This window comes from Buteo buteo, chromosome 20, assembly GCF_964188355.1.
Source record: "Buteo buteo chromosome 20, bButBut1.hap1.1, whole genome shotgun sequence".
NCBI classification, from domain to species: Eukaryota; Metazoa; Chordata; class Aves; order Accipitriformes; family Accipitridae; genus Buteo; species Buteo buteo.
This window is the reverse complement of record NC_134190.1, coordinates 27,529,966-27,542,848: the sequence shown is the minus strand read 5'-3', so window position 1 is coordinate 27,542,848 and position 12,883 is coordinate 27,529,966. Positions and strand designations below refer to the sequence as shown.

General features: G+C 39.9%; 1 protein-coding gene across 2 annotated transcripts in view; it reads right to left on the bottom strand.

The window, feature by feature from the left end:
- The window catches only part of SEMA5A (semaphorin 5A), a 328,915-nt gene that overhangs the window by 119,744 nt on the left and 196,288 nt on the right, over nt 1-12,883 (bottom strand). For both annotated transcript variants that reach the window (XM_075052509.1, XM_075052510.1), the window contains 3 exons: nt 10,695-10,980; nt 7,036-7,171; nt 3,504-3,708 (listed from right to left, as the gene is read on the bottom strand). In XM_075052509.1, the coding sequence (XP_074908610.1) occupies nt 3,504-3,708; nt 7,036-7,171; nt 10,695-10,980 (627 nt within the window). The remainder of the gene's footprint in view (nt 1-3,503; nt 3,709-7,035; nt 7,172-10,694; nt 10,981-12,883) is intronic.

Below are 12,883 nucleotides of genomic sequence, written 5' to 3'. Positions count from 1 at the left end.
GTTCCCTCCCAGGGCATGGTGCTCCAGCCTCCAACAGAAGGTGGGCCTCTGCTGAATTTGCTCCAGTTTATCAATGTCCTTCTTGTACTGGGGGGAGGCCAAAACTTGATGCGGTCTGAAGTGTGTTGAGTATACAGGGATAACCTCTTCCCTGGACCTGCAGAGCCGGTAGAACCAGCCAACCCAAGACGCTGTTGGCCGCCTTTGGAGCGAGGGCACGCTCTTGGCTCATGTTCACCTCGCTGCTGACCAAAGTTCCCCAGTCCTCTGAGCAGAGGGCTTTCCTAGACAGTCAGTCCCCAGCCTCGGTCATTGCACAGAGTTAGTCCTTCCCAGATTTGGGGCTTCATATTTGCACCTGTTGAATTTCATGAGGTTGTTGCTAGCCCAGCATGTCTACGTCCTTCGGACGGCAGCGCTGTTCTCCAGGGTAACTGCTGGTACTCTGCGCTCTGTTGCCTCCTCAGCTCCTTACCACTTCTATACCTTCCATTAACAACCACCCTCTGAGCCTGACATCCAAGCAGGTTTTATACACCCAGTTGTCCACCCATACAGACCATACATCCTAATTTAGATAGACGAATATTGTGGGAGACTGTGTCGAAAGTCCTGCTAAAGTTGAGCTACTACTCTCTCCTCAGGCACAAATCAGGCATTTTACCTCAAAGTAATCAGGTTGGTCAGGTGTGATTCATCCTTGGGAAATCCATGCTGAATGTTCTCAATCACCACCGTCTCCATCATGTGCCCACAGAAGTAAGCTCCAAGGAGGTGTGCTCCTTGATTTTCCCAGGGACTGAATGCAGACTGGCCTGTTGTTCCCCAGATCGTTCCTTTGGCTTTTTTTGAAGGTGGAGCATTGTGGCAAAAATTTAACTTCAAATTTAATTTTGTTAATTAAATAATGCTCTTAATAATGCAAGGAAATTAAATCAGAAGAGATACAATAATGACAATCTTAGTCTGGTAGTAACTGTAACCACACTCTTCCACCTCTCCCAAACTTATACATGCTTTATAGTCTTAGAAGCTTGGGGTAGATGACATTGTATGCAGGAGTAAGGCTGGACACTGGAGGAATTCAAAACAATTAAATTTGGTCTGCTTCCAAAGTTACTATTTATTTTCAAAGTTAAGGCTGCTGCCTTTTAGTTTCTGTTGTTTACAGAAGCAGTGGTGTTTTCTCTGTAATCTTTTACCACATGCAGTTAAGGATGCAAACTCAATGCTAACTGCTCCACAGCTTCCACACAAGCAAATATAGGACCATGGAGAATTAAGATGCTGCATCATTACCAATACCATGAAATTAAAATTATGACCTGCATCCCAAAGAAGGTAAAATACTGCCTTACTCCTCAAATCATAAGAATTTAAAGTAAATTACACTGTGTAATTTGGTATATCTCGGGATTTTTAAACTACCCTTATATATTGTAGGTATGGTATTTATATATAAACATATGGTAATTTCAAAGTCTACCAAAAAGTAGTTTTCTACTCTGAAAAGTGAATATTAATATTTCTTGGAAAATAAAACTTAGTACTTACACTTAACTGGCGGGGAGCGGGGCAGAAGGAATGTTAACAAAATCCACAGTGATTCAGTGAAATAGAAGTGAAACAGAATTGGCTATGTCAGGAAAACACAATAATGCTACCTGTTTTTTTTTTATCATACGGTTTCTTACACTTGTAAAACATACACTGCCCGATTACATAAAAGCACGTGTGGGAGTCAGACTAAAGATCCCACTGAGGTAGTATCCCATTTCCATGAATGACCAAAACCAGAGGTACAGAGAAGAATGACAGTGGAAGGCAAGCATACATCATAAGGAGTATAGGAGCAATATCTTTTTAGCAGCAAGAAATATGCATAAAAAGAACCTAGAATCATTAGTGAACACAATTTATTAATGAACCATGAAACGTAAAGTTTTAGATCCTCACTGAATCAAACATAAAAGGTAACACAGAGAAACTGAAAACTGAAGACAATCAGAATTATGACAAATGACATCATTCTTGGGGCTACCATTATAATGTAAATATCCCACAATGCAGTGATAGCCTCTTCATATAAAACCAATTCACTACATGTTTCTGTAATTCAGTTTCTGTCAGAGACCTCTACAATACAACAGCATTTAGTACTGGCATGATTTCACTTAAAACGCTATGGTTTACCAACCAGCAAGCTGTTTTGACTAGAATTCGTCAAATCCAAGCACAGCTTTAACCTATTAAAAGCTTTTATATTACTGCCTATCTTTCAGGGAGCACAATGAGAAAGCTATGAGGATAACATGCAAAGAAATAGTCTCACCCAAATGCACCAAATTACTATAAAATTTCTTCAGACTCAAAAGAAGCAATCTTCTCTGAAGAATTCTTCATGCTTTCAAGTGAAAATTAAATCAAATATTGAACCACAATGCACATTTTTCTTGGGCTCTTGATAAACTATAAGCTATAGACTATAGAGTTTTAATTAGTAAATCATAATTTTAGTAATTAAAGGATTGATCCAGTTTCTACTGAATCAGTGACAATTTTGAAATTTACTTAATGGATTGCAAAATCAAATAAATAGGATTAGGGTTTTTTTTCCTCTTATTGATCAACAGATTCTTTCCCTAAATTTATCATACTTGGTGCCTACTCGCTGGGAGACAAACTATGCACGTTAACAAACCATTGCTTTGATGAGCTATCCCCTATTAATGTGCATAGGACTAAGTATTTGAGAACTACCTTAAGTTTTATGCCATGAGGCTGTATACACGTTGCTCCAACATAGTATTTCAGTCTCAGCTGGGGACATCCTTGTTCTGCAAAAACAGTTCTCTGACAGCCTTGCTATCTTTAAGAAGTTTGAAATTTTGAACCAAGAAAGCAATATTTCTAACCAAGGCAATGTTAGGTGGAGGATTATTTTTCTTTCATTGCTAAGTTCACATATAAATGGGCAAATAATAAGGCAGGGTGTAAAACTGCATAATGAATGACTTAAAAATGAGATGAAAAGGAAAGGTAATAAAATATTTGTGAGCAGAAAGGTCAGCAATGGCAATAGCAGCAATTGCACTTGCTATTTGTAAAGTTACTTCTATCTCAGAGGAGCCTAAACCACCTTATCTTGGGTGAGAATGTACCCTGAAGTACACAAAAAGAATAAAAGATAGAGAAACTTGTGAAGTCTCGTTTGTAGAATTTCCAACTGATCACTCCCTCAAGAGCATGTAGGCTTCATACCTTCAAAGGAGAATAGGAAACAGACACCAAAATTTGACTTCACAGTATAATATACACAAAGACATTGTTAAGTGCTGAATTCATCTACTCAGAAAAGGTAGGAGGTAGAGTTAATGCTGTCGAAGAGGAAAAGCATTAAAGTTCAAGGTGCACTATACATATTTCGTAACTGATTCACAGAACATTAAAACTCACAGACCTCATAAACTTTTGCAGGTAACACAGCAATGCAGAGTTCATACCTGTGGCAAGATAGATGATATGGAAAAGCATGTCCTTGCCCTGCACAACATCCACAACCACATGGGAAAATCGGCTGTTGTCTTCCATGAAGTAAGGAATTGGAATAACTGGTTGAACGACCTCATGCATTAAGAAGAATTTTTGAGCATCTTGAAGATTTCTCTCAGTCAGATTTACATACAAACCCTGGTCCATGGTGCCACACTGTAAACACAGAAAAGTAACATTACTATATGCATCAATGATAACAACAGATTTACTCTCTGATTTACAGCACAGGAAAATAAAACCCAAGAGTCTATCTCGTAGTGACGCTGTGGAATTTCACTTTCAGGTCTCATTTTGGTGCTGACCAGACTGTCCACACAGCGACTGAGGAAGCTCTGCTTTCCTGAGGCAGTACTATGGAGGGTCCCTACCTCTGAACAGCAGGGAAGGGCACCAGACTGACACCACAAGTGGGCCAGGGTAATACTTTGCTATATCCTATGCTCACAGGGCGGGAAGAAGAAAAACTCCCATCCAACAAACCACAGGATTTCCTGACTAGTTTTCTTCAGAATTTACACAGACACAGTGCGAAAGACCTAACAAATTTCCAAAGGAAATTCGATGTCCTACTGCAGCCAGGGTCTGACAGAAATCCCAGGTGAAAGCACCACGCACAGTTCTAGCGCCTCCTTCAGACGCTGTGCTTACTAGCCAACAAGGGACAGCGCGGAGCTCTAACTATAAAGCGTTACCCACGGCAAAGACATTTTTGCTTTGGAACTGACTATATCTTATATCTGAAAACTGTACTCTTTCCTGACAGGAAAGCATTCACTAATTGCACGCACAATTTTCGACCACAGATGAACAAAGCAAAATAAGTGGCAGTTAATTTTAGCATCTTTGTGTTTAAGTCTTCAACTAACTGAGGACACAAATGAGAAAGCTGCTTAGCGCATGCGAATATGTACCCATCCGCAAGTTTACTCACTTACAACTGCATCAGGGAAGTAAAGCAGTACTTCACAACATTTATCAAGTATGCGGGTGATGTGAAAGGCATACCCGAGTTATACTTTTTTTTGTTCTATTCTACTATGTCATTAATTATGCCATGGATTACAGCATGAACAAAATAATACAGTGTGCAAAGCCCTACCAGTTATTTTTTCATTATTGCCATGTTTTCAATCTGAAATTAAATGCTCATTCCAAATCCACAAATGTTAAGAAAAACTCAAATAATTTCATAATGAGACATCATATGATGAGGAAAGACAGTTAAGCAACTGGCAGGAAACAATTACTTGCTCTGTGAGCACTCTGCATGTCAGGCCAGTGAAAAAAATAAACCACGCCAAAGAAGAATTTCTCTGAATCTATCAAGCAGGAAAGATTCCAGCTGGAACACTCATAGTACACTGAATACATATGGCCCTTGGTCTCACGATGGAAATTGTCCTGTGTAAAGAAAAAAGCAACAATCTCTGGAGAAAAACAGTGTTCCTCAAAACTGGGACTCCAATAGTATTCTAACCTGGAAAATATTTCATTAATATAATCCAGTCTTGGAAATACAATGTCTGATGCAACTATCACTACATAGCAGTAGTCTTCCTTCAAATCACACACTTCCGTCTGTTATTGCTGAGTAGGTGAATACTCTGAGGATGAATCTACTTCTGAGACTACACAAACAGAACTTCTGATATTTTATCATAAGGACTCTACACAAGAAAAGTCCTTCTTTCTGGGAAGGAAACTAGTGACTCAGCCAATGAATATCCCATCTACGTGAAGTATGTACTCTAAAGCACTGTCAAATCACAAAAAATGGTTACACCTAGCTCTAAGCATTAGACTAGCTTCTGGTATACATCACTGCTGCAGTTACAGAGCCAGAAATCTAACAGAAAGTTTGACAGAATAAAAGATAGCACCTGCAAAAGAACAGAAGCTCAGCATCGCTAATGATACCTAGAGATCAGTTAATGCCAATTGGCTTCAATACTGTGTTGTAAAAGGCCACGTTACAGCTTTTAACATGAGTGCTGGCCTGCAAAGCTGTTGCTCAATGAGATATGATACACCTGTTGCCACTGTTCTCCTAAATTGGATGAAGTATGAGCCATATTAAAATCAGCCAGACTATCCAAGCAAGAAATTTCTTCAACGCCTCAGTCTTGACTGGGATTTAGAGATGAGCACGGGTAGTACAGGAGAGACTTAAACCGTTTGTACACAGCCATCAGGCTGTCATCTTTGTTTGCATGTACCATTCTGTATAGGGTGCACTCACAATAATTATCAACACATTAATTCAAGGTTTGCAGGGAGAGGTAAATAACTTTTATTGGACTTGCTTACCTAGTCAGAAAGAAGATAAGATTTTTACATACAAGCCCTTCTTCAGGCTTTCTCCTTCAAAAATTTAGGCTCACTTAGACCTTCTTACTATCACTGTCTTGACAATACAAATATTTCTACAACATGTAAAAAGCCCACTTCTGCAATATGGCTTACTTAAACGGTGTCTCGTCATGTGGGGCTAATGCCAAATATACTATTTAGGAAAGGTAACGTGGCTCTGGCCTGTAATTTGGAGCAAATTCAGTTCCTCATTTTCCTTCGTGTGCATAAATCAGGAAGTAATTAAAACTACCTACAATCCCCAAAGGGCGATTCTGTTTCATGCTTGCAAAGATCTCATGACTCTTACAAGAAGACAGAGAAGGCTGTTACAGGGGCAGCACTGAACTCGTGAAATTGCATTGAGATTAAGGGAGGGTGAAAGGTGGATAAAGGTGAATATACTTAAGTATCTTGGTGAAAAGCTATTGTTAATCACTAAATTAATGCTGTTTTCCCTTCCATTTCCCTTGCTGGAACTTCACTCACTAAAATTGTCCTAGTAGGAGTGGTGACTACGCAGAAGAAGAAAACAATGCATATGTGCTTACCCAAAATAGCCTTTTCTTTTTGTAGAAAGTTCCACTGAGTGACCCACCTTGGACTAATTAGTTTTACATTGTCAGCCAGCTGCAGATTATTACATGCTCTGAGGCTGACAAGTTCAAATGAGGGGCACACCACATCACAAATTCTATTAATCAGACTCTTTGGGGAGTGCTGACCACCTTGCACAGGAAAATATACAAAATCCTGACCACTCCTCCTTTACCCACATGCCCTTTCTTTTTTCTGTCAGACAATGTTCCCTTTTCAGGTTCTAATAGCACAAATACAATGTAAAAGAAGATAGCAATTTGATCATACTTCAGTCAGGAATTAATGTTACCTTGAGAGATAACTATAGTGTTGCATTTTGTCAGAAGATTGAAGTCTTTAACCCAAATTATTTTGTGGAAGGATAAAATTAAGTATGTTGAAATAAGGGGAACTCTTAAGGCTGCTCTTTTTAGAATTTTTTTGAGGTCTTAGGATATAGCATACTGCAAAACTGGACTTATTAACTATGAACCATACAGCACTTTGAAAAAACCTCATGTAAATCATTGTCCTTCTCCCATGTGTCTGTACCTGAAAATTAGGGTTAGGATTGGGATATGGAAGCCAAGCAGAGCGAGAGTTTTCCTGGTATTTGAAGGGTCCATTAAAGGCCTGAGTTATGGCACTCAGGTTGAAAACACAAACTGCTGAGGCTGCTATGCTGTTCCTGCAAAAGAAATGTAAACATTAACCTAAGTAACAACATTAAAAAGTCCATTTGCTGAAAAATAAATAAAAAAGGCAGTAACTCTCCAATCCTTCAAGTAATTAGCAAAGCAGATATGATCAGCCAGGAGATGAGATCTCAAGTTAATGATATATGATGTGCTGATTTAGGCACAGACATTGGATTTAAAATTTTTGTCAGCCTTGCCAAGCAGCTGGTGTGGGAGAAACTCAGAACTTGCTACCTTCTGCTGCTGCTCTAATACCACAAGGCTGTGCTTCCACACATAATCACACGCATTAGGGACACTTTTCTTCTAGTTACAAAGTTCAGGATGAGATTATTCTCAGGGCTCATTAACATTTCTTCTATACAACCAATGGCAGCACGACAGAAGTAAGGATATTCAATGTATGGTATGTCTCTAGACCCTGTAGAACCCTGGGTAAGACACCTCCACAAAAATCCTGTCTTCCAAGAGATGTTGTACAGCAATAAGAATGCAAGTTCCAGAAATCCATCAAGAGAAAACAACTTGGACTGCATACTTTACAAGATATCCTGTTAGAGGAATAGAGAAACAAACAGCAGCTGGGCAAAATACACAATTTCCTGTTCTTGTCTTGAAAATGTGATATATGTGACAATAAAGTAATTCTGCACAGTGTAAAGAACATAATCCAGTGACTATGAGAGCTCATAATATGGAAAACTGCACTGTTCTTTTCCACAATTTGAGATAAAGGGATAGATAATGAAGGTGGCAGTTGCACAAACTTCCACTGCAGGTAAAACTGCTGACAATCCACACAGCATTTTTTCTTTTCTTTTCTTTTTTTAAACTTAGCATGTAATTTACACAAGACTTAAGAAAGCCTACTATAGAAACTCCAAAGTGATGGAAAGAAAATATAACCCCGGGGAGCAAATCTACCAACAACTGAAAAAAAGAGTTGGTTACATGGATTTAATAGCAGGACAAAATAGCAATTTGCTTTCTTATGCTTGTCTCTCTTATTTCCAAGAAACCCCACAACTTGAAGTTTCATGCTAACAATTTCTACAGAATCAATTATCATTGGACTTGATAGTTCCTTACCTATATAAACTATCACTAAATGCAGCTCACTAATATTATTAACCATACCAATGTCTTCTTGAATTTCTTGAAGTCCATAAAGGACATTAGACTCATGCTTATAGATTTTTGGATAGTCTGAAAGAAACAAAATCACCTTCACGATGAAGCAGTGGCTATAGTGGACTTAATAGTCAGCCACACATAAAGGGTGCAGGTTTTGCTATTACTCAGTCGTTATTGACAGAAATCCTTGATTCCCCCACAAGTATATTAAAGTACATTCACAGTATATTTAAAGAAGCATTAGGGTACAATAAAATCATTGCAATTCTGAAGATATTGAGATTGAAGAATGCTGAATGTCGTTTCAGTAATATCTGACGCTGTTACGCCAACAGAAAGGCATGTGTTGCTCCCCTCATGGGAAACCCTGGCGCTTCTCCACCGTGAGGCTGCAGGGCTGAAAGGTGGATCAGACGGGTTGTGCACATATCTGTGAACAGGTATTCAGCACGGGGAAGTAATCCTAGCTCTGCCACATCGCAACAGTGACCAAAAATTTAGTTACAATATTTGATAGCAGAAACAAATATAATTTAAAGGGCGCTATCAAAAAATACCCAGCCCCAAACAGTTGTAATTAATTCCTCTTTGGATCATCCATCTCTGCTGGACAAGGCAGAACGCTGAGCCACTGGGGAAGAAGGAAGCAGAGGCAAGGTTTTAAATACTGTCAGCTTTCATGTGGCAAAGGTAGCCTTACATCAGCAAGCATATTTTCAGAAGAGGCAGGGCGTGCTGATGGCAGCCCTGATATCCTTACTCAGCCTCAGAAACTGTGGAATTTGTAGCAAAGGAAACTCCATCAATCCCCAAATTGTCAGGGCAGCCCTTCTGAGAGAAGAGCGTTGTTCCCCTTCTGTGGCCAAAGCCCTGCGGATTTTCCCGAGCAGAATTCCTCTGGTCAGGCTTTCCGTGGCAGGAGTGTGTCAAGGCTGTTTCGACTTCTCATGAAAGATCACGTTGAACAGTGTATGAGTATGCCACCTGAGAAATACCTGTTTTCTAAGGTTCCAACTAGCTAGTAAAACAGACCAATGACATTAAAAGTACTGATGAAAACGGCATCAAATTTTCTTTTCCCCAGTAGGCCCAAAGTCTCTACTATTCTCTTTTAAAAAGCAGCATTTAGATTCAGTACGTTACTCCATTGCAGGAACAGGGTTAAGCTCATCATCCAACAGCACAAGTCAGGAATCGTCACAGCCTGCTGCGAACAGCCCCTCACTAGTCCTGCTTAAAAACTCCTAAAAGCTGCCGGACCAAGGGCGAGCCTGAGTCTGGAGGATGCCCAGATGGGTTCATAAAGGACTGTACCACAAGCATGAAAACTAGCTTAAGCACAAATTCATGCTCACTGTCTAAAATACTTAGGGATCATAATTTGTTGGCATTAATTTGTGACTGTTTCCAACTGGTTAACGGATATTTATACAAGGTAGGTATCCAGGTGTTTACAGCAGTAGTAAGGGGCACTGATCTACAGTTTAGGTGCCCAAGAACCTTTTAAAATCCTAGGCAAAACTGACTTACACAGCAAGACACTGCAAGCAGGTAAGAGAATCGGAAACCAAAATCTGAAACTCTGTTGCAGGGGTCTAAAGGCTGGGCTGCACAGCCTTAACCCATGGGCTGCTCTCACCGAGCAACGTATGAACTCCAGGTATCATGCTTAAAGTAACTAAGGACGTTTCTGAGATAAATGTCTCTTTTTTCCTAAGAGGTAAGCAACTCTTGATATCAAACCCAGAGTCCAGGGAGCTTTCATGTTCATCTAATGTTTTAACATTTAACAAATTTTAGTTTTTAAGACCAAACTGTACATTTTTTAATTTTACCTTGTTGATATAACAGGTTCAGTTAAAATTAGATTAAATTCTTGGTTTGACCCTCAAACTGACATGAGTATATGTTAGGGCTAATTTACAGTACGTAAGAGCACCTCTTGTGCTCTTTTGGGTAAGGTGAGCTCTTCCTGACATGGTCAAATTACAACATGTCAAATTCATGATCATGTCACGTTACAATTACAAAATATGTATTTCATAAACACATAATGCAATTATGTATTACAATAGCGTGGAAAATAAAAAATAATGTCTTTATAAGAATGTACGAAAAAGATGACTGAATAGTCTTAAACACAACTGGCTCCTTGATGTCAGGAAATATTAAGAATTCTTCCTTTTTTCATATGCCTTCAACAATTCATGCGGAAAGCATTTGGAACTGACACTTTCAGAAAAGAACAGTGGATTGGGAAAAACAGTAGTTTGAATTTATGATGTTTACTAGGTATATGCAGAAGAGAGCAGCTGAGAAGCTTTAGTTTTTACTGTCATAAATAGCAAGAAAATAAAATATATAATGGAATTTACTTACACATTAGTGGTAAAAATCCCATAGATCAAGTCCAATTCTGGCAGGAAGAAAGTGCTCTGTAGTTCATTATAGTAAAATGGAATTTCTCCAGGGCGAGAGCAGTTCAGCCGAGCTTTCATGAAGGTAGTCCAGGTATCCTCCAGCACGAACTTGCCACCAATGTCGTTTTTGCACACCCGAGCAGCACGAGAGAAGACAGTTTTCCCACAGTCGTGTTCCACCGCATTCTCCCGGAAGAAGAAGTAGGTGAAGTTCCCAATGTCGTAAGATGACACAAAGTTTGGCTCTGAAAATAACAGAAGAAAAGACGATTTGTCGCCTTCTTGCGATACAGGCACTCATATTAACACGGAAGTTGGATTTATCTCCCGGCATTACATTCAGACAAACGCGCCTTTTGCTCTCCTCGCAGGGAGCTGCCCCCGACGGCCGGGCAGTCCCGCTGGTGCCCAGGCAGGGTCTCGCTCTGCCTGAGCGTGGCCAGACACGCGCCGCACGGGGCACCGCCGCACGGGGCACCGCCGCGCAGCCCTGCCCCGCCTCACGGCCTTCAACCGCCAAAAGCACCACGGAGTTTGTCTTCTCCACATACGGGCATAGTGGAGTCTCACAATGCAATTGCTTTATCTGTGCGTTAGCTCTGCTTCTGCCTCGCCACCAGGCCGTTACTCCAGACGAGCAGAATAACAGATGGCAACCGAGTGTGACTAAGAATGTGCACAGAGGCTGTAATGAAAAGAAAAAGAACTCTACCCAAGAGCGTTTGATGGTAAGATCACTGCATTTCAGCCCTAACTCACTTAAAGCTTTTGATAGTATCACAGGGTTTGGTTTTTTTTCTTTTTTTCCTGTGTTTTTTTCTTGGTTTTTTTTTTTAATGATTAAAAACTGATCAAAGAAACTGGTGGTGACGCAGGAGAAATTAAAGAATATATTAAAAAAATAATCTAGAAAAGAACAGATTGCAAGATTGGATACCAAAGACAATAAACATGTGGCCCATTTCCCATAAGGATTACTAAAACTGAGGAGAGTCCATGACCTTAAGAAAGATTGACAACCTGATGAGTTCTTAAAGGAAAGACAAATTTGATACACAGATTTGTGGAGAAGAGCCCCCCTTGTGTAAGGAATCATTAAGAACACTGGTATCCCTGAGGAACAAGCAAAATTTTTGTTTTCATTCCCAAATTTTATAATAAAGTGGGAAAACAAAGAAACAAACAAAACTATTCTGAAAACATATATTGTGAGGAAACACACCAAAGAAATTCAATAGGTGAACATATCTTGACAGCATTCTCGTATTGAAAAAAGCTGCTGTAATTGAATCTAAGCATTTTGCAGGAACATCTCAAACCTGTCACAACTTTGGAGGGGAACTAGAAAGGCAAGCAAGGTGGCACTTCCACGCAGCAAGCCAACCTTGGGCAGACAGCTCTCTTCGAGCTCCCAGTTTACATGGCCTCTTGCGCTGCTTCCCCCTCTATCTGCTGTGCTGATAGTCTCCAGGGCAGGTTTTTTGGCAGCAGTGGTCAACGGCTGCCCGGGATACCCGAAGCTGAGCAGACATGAGAGCTCGCTCTCTCCTCCCTGTTAACATTCACCCATTACCGCATCAAGTGCTTCCTTGGAATAAGTCTGTAACACACCGCATTTCCCCCCCACTCAGATCTGCACGGGTGTTTTGCTGGAAGACAGCAACCAAACTCTTTTGAGGAGAACTTGTTGGAATCCTGAGCTCTCAGAAGTTACATAGTACCAGTGCATTTGCGTCTTAAAAAAAAAGGGGTGGGGGGGGCGGGAATGAAGTAGTTTGACAGGGCTTGTGAGAGCTATAAAGGTAAAATTGGGTTGACGATATACAAATAGCTAAACTATTTGTAACATTTTCCCTGTTAGAACCTCAAATCTTCATTCCACATGTGTGTAAAACTTCCATTACAATAGGAATTTTGCTTTAAAGGCTTACAAACCTTTAAACTTCATTATTAGAGTTTACGCATTTGTAGAAATAATTCTTAGTTGCTCATGAGCTCTCATTCTTTAAATATAACATGTAATACTGTTACACATTTACACGCTAAACACTGAAATTGGTGAAAGCTGAAAAAAGACCTTATTTTTTAACTTTGTTAATCTTTTTTTCTCTAGAAATGTGCATGTTTGCTGATAGGTAACAGGGTAAA